Source organism: Cheilinus undulatus, linkage group 9, assembly GCF_018320785.1.
Source record: "Cheilinus undulatus linkage group 9, ASM1832078v1, whole genome shotgun sequence".
NCBI lineage: Eukaryota > Metazoa > Chordata > Actinopteri > Labriformes > Labridae > Cheilinus > Cheilinus undulatus.
In genome coordinates this window covers 44,652,002-44,666,648 of record NC_054873.1, presented here as the reverse complement: position 1 = coordinate 44,666,648, position 14,647 = coordinate 44,652,002, and the positions used below count along the sequence as shown (strand labels likewise).

The 14,647-nt window shown below is 41.3% G+C and overlaps 1 protein-coding gene across 2 annotated transcripts in view; it reads left to right on the top strand.

Annotated features, from left to right (window-relative positions):
* The first annotated feature begins 1,187 nt into the window (after nucleotides 1-1,187).
* Nucleotides 1,188-14,647, top strand: part of wfdc1 (WAP four-disulfide core domain 1) — a 28,256-nt gene continuing 14,796 nt past the window's right edge. For both annotated transcript variants that reach the window (XR_005992320.1, XM_041794886.1), the window contains exon 1: nucleotides 1,188-1,646. Coding sequence is in view for 1 of the 2 variants with exons in the window: in XM_041794886.1 (XP_041650820.1) it covers nucleotides 1,554-1,646 (93 nt within the window). In the remaining variant the exon portion in view is untranslated. The remainder of the gene's footprint in view (nucleotides 1,647-14,647) is intronic.

The window sequence follows — 14,647 nt, the reverse complement described above, 5'->3', positions numbered from 1 at the left end:
TGAGAAGTAAACTCCATAGAGAACTGCATAACGTGAACCATGGCAACTGTAGACATGTCAGTATGACTTTTGTCATTTTTGAATAGAAAACTCACTGCTGTTCCTAGTTCTTCTTCCTCTAACAAAGAAATGTCGTCAATGTCTAATAAAACTTATGCTTTTGCAGCATCCACGCTAATGTCTTCCACCATAATTGCACCAGCCTCTAGTTGCTGCTTGCTTACATCATGACTCTGCTGCACTGAGAGTACACGTAAACACGGAAAAGGGTGAATCCGTCTGCTTTGCAAGGTTATTAAGGATCGTGGTCTTTGGTAAAGGTCAAGGCCAGCGGGCCTCATGTTCATTCTTTGCTATTCTCAAGAATATTTTTGTATTATAAAGTTAATAAAGTATTTTCATCAAAACTTGCACAAGTGTTCACTAAGATTTGGGAATGAAATGATAACATTTTGAGCAATAAAGGTTCCTCTACCCTTTACCTTTACAGGCCTTGCAGGGCCTACTGCTTAGAAGCATCCCTACAGCATGATGCTGCCACCACTTTGCTTCACAGTGGGGATGGTGTGTTTGTGATAGCCAAAAATCACACCATTTTGCTTTCATTAGACCAAAGAACTTTCTTCCACTCAACCCTGGAGTCTCTCTCATGCCTTTTGGTGAACTCTAGTTGATCTAATCCATCTGAGCAGCAGAAGGAATAACAACCATATAGATGCTGTTGTATTTTTCCTTCTTTTGTAACAGAAACTAACTTCCATACAACACTGTCAGATAAATCACAGCACTGAGAAAATCAGGAATGTCAACAAGGATCTTGAGCAGTTAATAGTTTAAATGCATGCTTTGACTCTGAACTAGCATTTAACAACTACTTTCAAACCCCACAATTAGCAGAGCCATTTATTTTCCTTCCTACAATACCGCACGCAACTAAAACATGCAAAGTCAAACCACAGAAAATAAACGTCCACGCTGCACATTGACAGAACTCTGTCAAATTCACACAAAGATCCCCAGATGTGCTGCAAGATGCAATGAGAGGGCAAAGGGGAGGTCTCACACACACTGCCCTTTCTAACACTCTCCCCTCCCTCACCCCTCCCCTCCTCTGTCCCAGAGACATGTGCGCATGCTGCCAGCACACAGTTCAACTCTTAGCAACTGATGCACAGACAGCTGCTGTTTCTCCCTTCCCCTCCTCCTGCTCCCCTCACCATTCTCCTTTTTCTTTCATTTATTTCCTACACTGCCTCCATTCATCCCCTCTGTACTTTCCCCTTCCTTCCCTCTACTTTGTCATTCTGATCTGTACTTTTCCTCAGGCGGGTAAAAAGGCAGGTCCTGGTGCAGGGAGAGGGCTTGTGTAATCTCTGGCTGCACACGAGCACTGAAGAGTTATTGCTTCAGCTGGAGAGGCAGCATAGCAGTGGAGCCACTAACGCTTAAAGGACAAACTTTGGAATAAGCGGAGGAAGAAGAAGGGACACCTCTGTGGCAGAAAGAGAGGAGAGGCAGGAAGGAGTTTGGAGTTTAGGTGCAGGGCAGAGACCATGCCGGGCTCTGTGGTGCTGCTGCTGTCCCTGTTGGTCCTGTCCACAGGAAGTGATGCCAGAAGAATCAGGAAAAGAGGACTCAACCACAAGGTGAGACTGCAAATCTCCCTCTTTGAATTGGTATTGCATGACTGTGTGCATTTCTTTCCGGTCTCTGTTTCATGGCGGTTTTGAAAGTATCCTGCAAAGTGGAAGTGGGTGAAAGCTCAGAGCTTAACAGCACAATACCGACTCTGTTGCTGAGGGCTGGTTTCACACAGTGAGTGCAGTTTTGTGGCTGTGGTGAGAGGTGGTTGACCTGGTATGAGGGCTTTACTCCTGTAAGAAAAGAACACTTGAATGACCCTAGTACTGTGCTAAAATGGTTTAACATTAACAGAAAGTACAGTACATTTACATGCAATTAGAAAAGTTGAATTACTGTGTAGGTCCAAACAAAAAACAATGTATGTATGACTGCCATGTGTGTACATAACCTCCTATCTCCAAAATCACCAGGAATTTTTGTTAGACTGAAATTGTACTAAATCAAATTTCTCAAAGTCTGATTTACACACCTAGATCACATGGTTAGAGATCGATTTACACTTCAATTAGGCATTCTTCACATGCTCCACAGCCATGCTTAGACCTGCAACTATAACAGCATAAGTGCAAAGTCTGCCTTTGGATATCACCTAAGGCTAGGGAGACACTGTGTGTTGCACTTGTGCCAAAAGTTTAGCAAAGTGCAGCAGTTTTCAAACTTTTCTGCCCAAAGCAAGAGCAAGCTGAAATCTAGAGGTGCACCATTTTCATATCCATACAAAAATTGCCTCTATAACGTTAAATTATCTTTAGTCGTTATTTAGTTTTAGTTACAACAAATGGTTCCCATGGCACACCTAGATTTGTCTCAAGACATACCAGCAGGGGCGTAGCACTGGGGGGAAAAGAGTACTGATTACCTGGACCCACAGTAGGGGGAGGCCCTTGAGGAGCCTGAAATGAAAAGTGTATTTTTCTTAGTTATTAGTGTCGTCATTGACTCAAAAGCAGCAAAACAAATCGGTCAACGGACTGAAATTTGTATCAAATAGAGTAAAATAAATACTCGGGGGCCTCTACTAAATACTAGGGGTGGGGGTTGGGGGAGCTATGTAATATTCTTTCTGGGGGCCCGAATTCCTTAGCTATGCCCCTGCATACCAGTGTGCTTCTGAATACCATTTAGGAGGCACTGATGTAAATTACAGTAAGTGTAAAATGCACAGAGCAGTAAAGTTTGACCATATTTTGACCTGTCAACACAAAGCCACTTTACCATGGGCTAACTTGTTAAAAGAGTCAAAAGCAAGAAGATCTGTTGTTAGTAGTTGGATAAAGAAATATTGCCATGCCAATAGCAGCGTGAATGCAAAATTGATCCTTCAATGTGCATATACAGTGCTGTAAAAAGTATTTGCACAACAACACATTTTAATATTAGACAAAGACAAACCAAGTAAATACAAAATGTCATTTTTAAATAATGATTTAATTCATTAGAGGGGGAAAGCCATCCAAACCTACCTGGCCATATATGAAACCCTCTAAACCTAATACCTGGTAGCTTTATCCTTGGTAGCAACAATTGCAAACAAGCATTTGCAATAACTGGCACATTGCTGTGGGGGAATTTTGTCCCGCTCTTCTTTGCAGAATTGTTTTCATTTAGCCATATTGGAGGGTTTTATCCTAACCCTAGTATGAATGGCCTGTTTAAGGTCATGCTAAAGCATCTCAATAGTATTTAAGCCCTGACTGCCTAGGCCAAACCAAAACCTTCCTTTTGTTTTTCAAGCCATTCAGAGGTGGACTTGCTGGTGTGTTATGTCCTGCTGCATATCTTAAGTGGGCTCATGAACTGATGGTTGGAGATTCTCCTTCAGAATTTTCTGATAGAGAGCAGAATTCATGGTTCCATCAATTAAGGTATAGCAAGTCGTCCAGGTCCTGAAGCACCAAAGCAGCCCCAGACCATTACACTACCACCAACATGTTTGACTGTTGGTTTCTTTTAATGAATTTCGGTGTGAGTTTGACTCTAGAAATAATAGGACGCACATCTTTGAAAAGTTATTCTTTTTTTTTTTTGCAAACGTGTGATGAGCCTTTGTGTTGTTTTTGGTCAGCACTGGTTTTGGCTTTGGAACACTTCCATGGATCCCAGCCTCTTTCTTATCCTTGAATCATGAACACTGACCTTAACTGAGTTAAGTGAGGCCTGCAGATCTTTAGATGTTGTTCTGGGTTCTTTTCCGACCTCCTGGATGAGTAGTGGATGCGCTCTTGGAGTGATTTTGGTAGGTACACTTCTGGGAAGGCTCACTACTAATCCATGTTTTCTCCATTTGTGGATAATGGCTCTCAATGTGGTTTACTGGAGTCCCAAAGCCTTTAAAAAATTCTTTTTAATCTTTTACAGACTGATAGATATCATTGTCTTTGTTTCTTGTCCTGTACTTTCTCCCTTGCTGGCCAATCAATATCAAGAAGGGGCGGGACTTGTGGTAATGGCAGGAACGATCTGACTCATCTTTTCAAGGGTAGAGGTTCCAGGTCTGCTGTTTATGGCACTTTTTGCACAGGATCAGTATTGCCAGTGGACCTCTGGCTATTTTGGAATCACTGCCCTTAGTGTTTGTTGTGCATTGGTACAGGTTAAGCAGATGTTTCATTGTGATGTGTACACGATCAAATGACTTATTTAGTTTTAACAAAGGTTGGCAACCTGCTGGAGCATAGAAGGTATGGGGTACTATTACATCAAATTTGAAACTACTTTTTTAAGGTGTAAAAGCAACATAATGTTGCTAAAAAATCTACATGGACATCAGGAGAAGTTCCAGTTTTGATGAACAGTGGAGAGTAAAATGCAGCAGGTTGTAATAAGTCGCTGATTTTGAAGTTTCCATATGAGTAATTAAAGGCCACGCTGGATGTTCCACTTGTGTGTGTGTGAGTGTGTGTTGTGAATGTGTGTTTACTGAGGATTATTAGGGCAGGAACTGAACTTGCAGACCGGGCCCCTGCTTGTTAACTCAGCTCAGTTTGGCTGATTGATCATCTCTAACAAGGGTTCACTGTAGCGTGCTGCCGTCTCTTTTTTCCCCCTCTCTGCAACCTCTCGTGCTCCAATGTTCTCACTTTCTGACCTGTTTATGCCCTTGTTGGCCCTTCTCCCTCTCCTGTTTTCTGCTTCCGTCCCTCAAATAAAACAGCAACCCTTTCAACCTTCTCACTGCCCTGCTTTTTATATCCCAGAGACTATCCCAGCATATAGCCCCAGATCGTCCCTCCTCAAAATCTTTTCTCTCTCGAACTAAACCGTCCTGCTGGACTCTGCTTCAAAGCTGCTGTAATTGGAACATGCTGAGATGGCTGCGCAGATGGAGTTTGTCTTTTTCCCTCTGAACCTTTTCATCTCTGCATCTTTTAATCTTTCATTTTTTAACCACCTCCTCCACACACATAAGCAGACACCCTGGGCTTTATTCATAACACTGGGGTTGTGCAGAGAGGCAGAACATAGTCTGACTAGTTTACTATTTTACAGCTAGAGTGTCTGAAAACATCCAGGGCCACCAAAAAGCTCAGAACCTGCCTTGAATTCATGCTCCTGCTCCCATTCTTATCTTTCCTCTTCCTTAGATAAAGCTGCTGTTTTTTTTAGTTGTGAAACTATATATTTCTGTCTGTGGTGTCAAAACCCGGGTGCTAACTTGGCTAGCTACAGAGCATTTTAGGCCCAATCAACCCCCCCAAACTGATCGGAGAGTAGAGCTGTGAAAAAATATCGATACGGCAATATATCGTGATACTTTTACATCCGATACAATATCGATACTTCAACTCTTATTATTGATTTTTTGGTAAAAAAAAAAAAGAAAAATTCATATTTTAGCTGAGTTGTTAGTAAAATACGACTTGCTCACACATTTGTGTGAGCACAAACAGCAAGTTAGAGAAAGGAAATGCCGTTTGCAAGCTCTGTCTTGCTGCTGTGAAATATAGCGGGAACACCACCAACGTATTGTGTGATTTACATACACATTATCTCTATATTTTTCTTAGTTAGCTGTGTAGAATATCGCAATATCGTGATATCCTGATATATCGTGATACTATCGTATCGTGACCCAAGTATCATGATGTGTATTGTATCGTGAGGTTCTTGCCAATACTCACCCCTATCAGAGGGTGGGCCTGGTTTAAGTCTTGTTCCAATCTAATATTTCTCCAAAGTGTGAGGGGTCACTTTGTTTAATTTACTGCTCCAAGTTACGTTAAAGCCTCCGATATCAGGAATAAAAAATAAAAACCATGTCACATTGACGACTCCAGATAGGGTGGAACTTTATTTAAACTTTGTGTGGAAATATTGAGAGACTAGTAATGGGAACTCTGGCTCTGTTTAGTGATCGGGGTCATTTGGCTCAGCTCACCAAGTAGGTCTGGCTCTTTTAGCTCCCAGACTGCTCTTCATTTGTCATGACACATGATATTCTTGATTGTATTTTACTCCAATTACGCTTAATGTATTAACCATTATATTATTTTCCAAAATCTACTGTCTCCTAAGAATACAGTGTGGGTCATAAGAAATCTGCTCTCTTACCAGGCTGTATGACACCCCGATATAATATGTTACACCTTCAAGCTCTTGTCCTTAATGCATGATAGCCCGTCAATGGCAGAGCAGTGTGAGGGAATGATCATCCATACTAATCACTCAAATAACACCTAGGCACATGCAAATACAAAATAATGACAATTAGGGCTGAACGATTATGGAAAATAATCTAATTGCAATTTGATGTGTGATTATTCCTTAACTTTCTTTTAATTCCTAAACAAGGGCTGAACAATCTAATAAATAATTAAATTCTGTTGATTTTGACTTGTAAAAAAAAAAAAAACCTAAATAAAAAACTAAATAATTAATACAAATAATACAAAAATTAAGAACGTAGGATTTTTTGTAGTCCATTCTTAAAATAAATGGCACGATATGTGCATGATATGTCATGCATAACCTCTCTGCTGCAAAAAAAAAAAAAAGTTTAAAACTGGTCCCGGATCTGAGTGCACTTGAGCCCAAAGTCTGGTTCGTTTTGGTCAGTTTGAATGCAAACGAACCGGGCCCACTTGGGGAAGTGGTCTCAGGTACGATTCAAGTGGTCTCTGGTACGGTTCGGTTGAGATGCGACTGCAAAAGTCCCTGGATATGGGACAGAGAGTTGTTTAAGCTTTAAGATGTCATTGCAAAAAAAATCTTCTTTCCACAGCGCAGCAGTTCGTTCTATGGCTGAAAGATTTCAGAAAATAATCTAATTGCGATTGTTTTTTTTCCAATATTGCTTTTGCGATTTAATGTGCAATTATTTTTAAGTTCCTCATCCAATGCTTTTCCTCCAACACAAGCAATAAATCATTCTTTTTTAACCAGAACAATATTAAATAGATTCAAATGGGCAGAACAGTTTTGAAAAAATGTCCAATTTGCAGCTATTTTGACTTATATTTAAAATTCTATATTAAATGTTGCATTAAAGGGAATGATCATTTTTATGTCACTCACTTGAAAAAGAAAAAAACTTCAAAAAATAAGGAAAGCAGGATTTTTGTGAACAATTCTAAAAGAAAAATGTCACTTAAATGTTTGCATGATGGATGGAAAATATCTCTGCTGCACAAAAACTGAATTAAACTGGTATTTTAACACATACTTTAGGTCAAAGTAATATTGCACCTGTTGCAATTTGAAAATTGCAGTACGACATATTGCAATTTAATCTAAAATTCGATTAACTGCCCTGCCCTAGTTTGTTCACATTTTTCCTCAATAAAAGGTGGAAATCATCAGAATCAAGGCAACGAAAGGTCTGTTATGACTCACCTGTCACCTCAAAAACTGCTGTACCCATGTAGCCTGAGCCCATTTAATCCTCCGAGCTACATGTAGCTGTTTAGATACAAACAGCAATGTTGATGGCATCTTAAAAAGTGATTTTAAATTAGCCATTATGTCAGAATTGACCTTTTGCTGAGATAAAACAGAAACAATCGTCGCTCCAGTCACAACCAGAGTGGTAACCATGGTAGCTTCTTCTTCCTTCTCCTTCTTGGCAGGTTTGTAAACCAGCTACGTGCATACTATCACCTGCTGTATCAGACTCAGTACATATGCAAGTGGGCCTGGGCACAGATTGATGTTGCTAGTGTGAAAGCAAGCCAGCAGGGGAGGAATCGCGCTGCCATTCGAATCAGTTGAGCTTATTGTTAAAGCACCCTTAAAGTCAGTAGAAACACAGTCCAGCATCCAGCCACTATAATCTTCTCCAGAATCAGCCCAGAGACACAGGGCTCTTCTTTTACTCTCCCTTGTCAGTTAAGATTAAAAAAAACATGGTGAAATATGGTGTATTAAATATTTGATGCTCAATAGTGTTTAATCTCTTTGTTACTGCTGTATCCCAATCTACTTCCATTCAAACCCAGAGTTTGTTTTCAGCCAAATGGGGGTCATGGTCCCTCTTGAGAGCAGGAAGTGATATTGGTTCTATCAATTAGATTAATTTTTAGCATCCACACCAATGTAACACAATTTCACAGTCAGTGCATTACATCTAAGATGTGCAGATGTTCCACAAACTTCTCACCTCTAAATATCTCTGCAAGGTTTCTGTTTGACCTCTGGGCAGACGTTTAGGAGATCAGACAAATATCCATCCTTTCTTTAAGCTTAAAGATTACCAGTACTCTACATGCTACACAGTACATGGCATGTGGTAAGACTTGCCTAGATATGAGCAAGAGGGAAATAGCATTACAGAGGAACATATTAATGGATAGTTGTTGGGGAAAAAATGGGTATTTGCAGAAAAGAAAAAGAAGAGAAATATGACAGTAGTGGTTATAAGATGAGCTTTATGTAGTGTTTTCAACAGGGTATTGGTTATAACTCACACAAGAAGAGATTATTTTACTCAACAATAAACAGGGAGTTAAGTCAAGAACAACTAGTACTTTAAAAAGTGATTATGCTTTACAGAAGCAGAAGTGATGATCATAAATGTTTGATTATTGTTTAGATAATAAAAGAGAACTGCAGGTCTATGAGTGCACTATGAAAATGGCAGATTTAAGTACAAGTTTCACCCAACAGCTGTAAAACATAAGTCTTAGATGAATGCCTCCAGCACATCTGTCCTGTCTTAGAAGCCACTGCTCCACATGTATAGATGTATAGATTCCAGATTGACAGGCACACTCAGAGACAGAGAGGGAGATCATTTGGTCCCACGCAGTCATAACAAAGTCTGGCTCTAACACCTGCCCTGGCCTGTCAGTGAGCCTGAACAGTGTCTGAGGCTACCAGCACGACTCTTTTTACAGTTACACTGGTTTGATGTGATGGGGGCCGTTTGAACTGCACCTGGTGTTAAGACTGGGACTCTGCACATGCTCACAAACACATGGACTTCCTGTTAAGCAGCAAGCCTGGAGCTGCTACATGAGACAAAACAGCATAGGGAGGGAAGATGGTCATTTTGAACTCAGGGACTTTTTTTTCCTCCTGGTGTGCAAGTGGTGCTGGTGATATCAGTTTAGAGAGAAAGATGTTTCTCAATGGAGAGCTTTAAGGTGAGAGGTTTTGATGATGAGCTGTGCCCTCTGAAATTACACACCTACTTTTACAAAGCAGTTTCCTTCAGGATGTTCCTCTGACATCTTTTGACAGATGGTGCCCTGTTAGGTCTTCACTTCACAAATCTGCTCTATTTTTGTGCAAAGTTGCATTTCTTCACCCTGCTCTTTGACAAACCTGACTGTGGTTTCTGGAGTTTCTTTGTACGAAACTCTAATAATCTTTTTTTTCCTCTTTAAGAAGTGTGTTCTTCGCTCTCTCCACATTGACTACAGTTTTAGACATCTTGTGATTGTCTTTAAGCTCCTCGTTCTCTTCTTGAAGCTGAGATTACTACAACGTTTGGGGGTTTTGACTAAAGACTTTACCTGACATGCCAGATTGTTTGTTTCACACATTCATCTGGAAAACCTCTCAGACACAGCATTTGGGAAAGGGCAGAGGCTTTAAAAGAAAATCTCGGAGGGTGATTGGATGAAAGCTCTGTCTGTCACATCTTTACGGGCCAATCAGAGCAACAAAACACGTGACGTAGTCCCAAACTGATGTGCACTGCTACTGAGAACTCCATAGAGAGCTGCATAACATGAAACATGGCGAATGCAGACATGTCAGTAGATGACTTTTGTTGTTTTTTAAAAGAAAACAACTCAAGGCTGTTCTTTCTTCTTCTTTTAACGAGATATCGTCAAGTTCGGATAAAACTGACACTTTAGCAGCATCCACGATAGTGTCTTCTGCCATAATTGCACCATCCTCTTGTCGCTGCCTGTTTACATCATGACTCTGCTATGCCCTTTCAAATCGGTTAAGATGGGAGCTTTGCAAGATGGATTGGCCAGTAAGAAACACAGAAAGGGGGAATGCATCTGTTTTGCAAGGTTACTAAAGACTAAAATCAAGTGTAAGAAAAGGCTGCCAAAATGAACACCGCTGCTGTGTGAGAGCAGTATCATACTTTAGCTTGATGTTCTATTAAACCGTCAGATCAGTCAGCTCTTCTTGGAGATTTTCGCTCTGTCCTTCTGCTAAAGAACAGGTGGTTAGCTCTGTTTCCACTTCCTGTTGGCTGCAGTGGGTACACAGTCTCCCCTCTTTGGGGGTCCAGTTTTGTCTCTGGCATCCTTTCTAGATGACAAAGTTGTGTTCACTGGGTCTGTACATGGTCAAAGATAGTATTCTGCAACTGCATATCCTCATCCCTTACCAGCTTGCTCCAGTGATAGTGACAGCTGCCTGTCATGCTGGTGTTTTGTCGTTTATGCCCAGGGATGCCGCACACTTACTACATATGTACTTACTGTATGTGACAGGCAAAATGTTTGTTCAGTCAAGCTCTGAGGTAACCTGACACACCAGCTGTGGCAGCATCCACGCTAATCTCTTCCTCCGTAACTGCACCAGCTCTTGCAGCTGCTTGTTTACGTCACAACTCTGTTGCGCCTGAAAGCACTGCCCCTCGTTGCTGATTGGTCCTGTCACTTTCTAACTGGGCCCAAACAGTTCAGATGGGAGCTTAGCAAGATGGATTCGCCATTGAGAAACAAGGAAACAGGCGTATCCATCTACTTTGCAAGGTTACCTCTGAGGGTTTTTTGAGTGAGAGAGAGATTGAGAGGATTTGCCCTTCCTAACAGCACCTATGGGATGTTGCCCAGAAGGATATGAAATATATCCCTGCAGTGGATAAGTGAAACGGAATATCTGGTGTTCCAGGTTAGTTGGACATGCTCAGTTAAATAGTCAGAGAGAAGATTAATGCAAACATTAAAGGACTGCTTCTTTTTGCATACTTCTTAACTCTTAAAAGATTGAGTGAAGATTAAAAGAAGAGTGAAAATGTTCGACTGTGGCTTTTCAAAGACGTTAAAGTTGTCAGTGAGCCAATCAGTTTATTAGTAGTCTTGTGAACTGTGTTCAGCTAAGCAGGCTAATCCCAGTCAGATGATGCAAGTCTGCTGCTCAGGGGCACAATTTTGCAGAAAGCAAAAATTAAAGGTATAATAGTGGACCTAAACTGCAGAAGAATGCCATCATGTAGAGTAAAAATGTGCCCATAACCCAGAGCATTGCATTTATTTTCATGTTAAGTTTTGCCTTGCTTTTCCAGGTGCTCCTCTGATGTTTCAGGAATTGATTTTGGAGTTGTATGTGCAGGAAATTTGCAGCAAAGTCTAAGAATGTGAGACCACAGACATTCTAAATCCTATAATCGATTTTTGTGGAGATGCACCCCAAGCTGAGTTAAAGGGCTCCTTTGTTATAGCCTGTGCTTTCTCAGAGTCTAGCTGACTGGTAGGAAACATTTTCAGCCATTTCCCAGCACTAATTAGCTGCTTTCACATCAGTTTACATCTGTCCTGTTGTGTTACAAACCACACCTCACACAGGTTCAGTCTGTTTGTCTCCTTCTCAAGGTCAGACGCTGCTTTGTAAGTTTGTTCCCAGTCATGACTTTTCCACCAGCTGTGTATCTACCTGTTTGTCTGTCAGCACGTTCTCCCATCACTCACTGAAACCCTCATCTCCGACTGATTTACAGGCTGTGGGCTTGTCTCACAGTGAGCCTGCTGAGTTTTCATCTCTCTGCACGTCTGTCCGTCTTCCTGTCAAACTGAATGCTAGCTCTCAGACAGGAAATGAGTCCTGACAACTCAAAGCTAACCAGATGTGAGCTGTGTACTCCTTCATTTTGCAGACATGGCAGATCTGACACATTTTGGAAGAAAGTACAGAATTTTTGTCCTGTTTATGTAAACTTGTTCACAACCTTGACCCTTCAGTGTATACATTATCCATGGGGCTTGATTCACAAAAAGACTAGGTGGCGTTTTTACCCATTTTATACACTGTTGTACATATAACACATGCAAAGGTTACTGCATTTAAAGGGATACTTGAATATTTTGGCAAATTTGCCCATTGCCATAATTCCTATAGTCTGAGTAATAGGTTTGTTTCCATTAGTTGTCGGTGCAAGCTGACCGATATACCAGCTGCACAGCTAATGCTATGCAAGCAGACGGTTTTTTGTTTTCCCTCATCAAACTCATCAAATACACAATCCAACAACTCCAAAACATTTTCGTGGACAAGTTGCGAACTGCACATTCACCACGCTATGAAATAATAACGTATAATTATGTAACATTAGGACACATGAAGCAATTACTCTGAAATATTTCTTGAGTGAACCACTGGGCGGAGTGACACAGTGCAGCAGCCATGTCTGGAGTGTAGTTCCAGTTTTGCATTTAACTTTAAAACATCTCTGTCTCGTAATGTTCCATGATTATTTCACAGTGTGGTGAATGTGCAGGCCACAGCTTGTCACGAGAGCTTTTGGAGTTGTTGGATTGTGTATTTGATGAGTTTGATGAGGGAAAGCAAAAAATACCTTCTGCTTACATAGCGTTAGCTGTGCAGCTGGTATATCAGTCCCCCCCAAACCTATAAACAGCTTGCACCAACAATAAACGGAAACGAACCTATTACTAAGACCATAGGAATTATGGCAATGGGCGAATTTGCCACAATGTTGAAGTATCCCTTTAAAACTGTATTGCAAAGCAAAAATCGGCTTTATGTGCTGATGCTGCACATCTAGGGTGCATCTATACTGGAGTTGTTTGGTTGGGTTGAAAAGAAATTCCAGAAAAGCTTTGTGGGGTAGTTTGTTTGGTTTGGGTTGGTGTAAACACTCAAGGTGGTGTGGACAAAGAACCAAACTCTGGTCTGCTTTGGTTTGATTCCATTTGCACCAGATTTTGGTTCGCAAGGTGAGAATGTGGATTGAACCAAACAAGAACAAACAAATGAAGTGAATCTAAATCAAATGCACTGTGGTTTTGCTTTGGCCAGATATTTCCAGAAACACTGCTAAAGCAATGTCCTGTAGATCTGCAAAATGTGGCTAAAGTTAGCATTGCTAGCGCCAGTAGCATTCAGACCTACTTGCAAGTTAGCGTCCACATGCCTGTGCTGAATGTAGATATACATGGCTCTGCCAATTTAACTTTATCTCCATTTTATGAATCAGTACACTGCAAACTCCTGTCTCTATGCCATTCCTCATTTACTGTAGAGTATTCTTCCAGGTCACAAGGCAACATTAAGTTGGAGAACAGTAAGGTCACTGACCTGACCTAGAGTTTTGTATTATACTGTCCGATCAGTCAGCTCTTCTTGGAGATTTTTCTGTTGGCTGCAGTGGGTGCACCAACTAATGGTGGGTGGCTGCGTTATACAACTTTTGACCTTCTTTGGTGTGCTTGCCAAGGTATGACAGATAACCTTACCAAATGAAAATACACAAAGTCCACTGACCATATATAAATCTTTCATGGTCAATATCATTTGGCTTTTTTTGACAAGAAAAACTCTTTAATGTCAGAGAACAGATTTATACAAAGTAATGCCAATTAAAATTTGTAACGTGAAATAAGAGACTGCGCAAATTTTCACCCTCCTTAAAGTGACTGATCAGACTCCGGGTCTAACACGTACGGACGTATATCAAAATTCACCATATTTTACTCAGTCGGACCAGTTCATTCAAAGTTTACAACTACTAGCATAACAACATTAGCCACATTAGAGGGGGCGGTCACAAAACATTGAGTCTTGCCGCCGGCCAGCCTTCAGAAAATCGGCCAATCGGAGGAAAGCAGGTGCATGGGGGGGGGGGGGGGGGGGGTTTGGGTTACTACATGTAACTACACTTCTCAAACATGAGAAGTTTTTTAAGCTGTAAACCATGTTAAGCTACTATGTGGGTATCAGAGAGATGGTGTAAAGCCTTGAAAAAAGGCATAATATCCCCACTTTAAATTCATCATCAAGAGAAGGAATATGGCACATGTGTAAATCTGCCTAGATCAGGACGTCCTCACAAACTGAGTGAGCGTGCAAGAAGGAGACTAGTGAGAGAGGACACCAAGACACCTATGACTACTCTGAAGGAGTTCCAAGCTTCAGTAGCTGAGATGGGAGAGACTCTGCCTACAACAACTGTTGGTTCTTCACCATTTAAAGCTTTAAGGAAGAGTGGCAAAGAGCCACTGTTGGAGAAAACTCATTAAAATCTCATCTACAGTTCAACATGGGCTGCATGGCGGTGTAGGGGTTAGCGCTGTTGCCTCATAGGATGAAGGTCCCTGGTTCGTTTCTCAGTCAGGGTCTTTCTGTGTGGAGTTTGCATGCATGTGTGGGTTCTCTCTGGATACTCCGGCTTCCTCCTACCACCAAAGACATGCTTGTTAGGTTAATTGGTGGCTCTAAATTGACAGTGAGTGTGAGTGTGCCTGGTTGTCTGTCTCTATATGTCAGTCTTGTGATTGACAGGTGACCAGTCCAGGGTGTACCCCGTTTCTCTTCCAATGACAGCTGGGATAGGCCCCAGCCCCCCGCGGCCCGACAC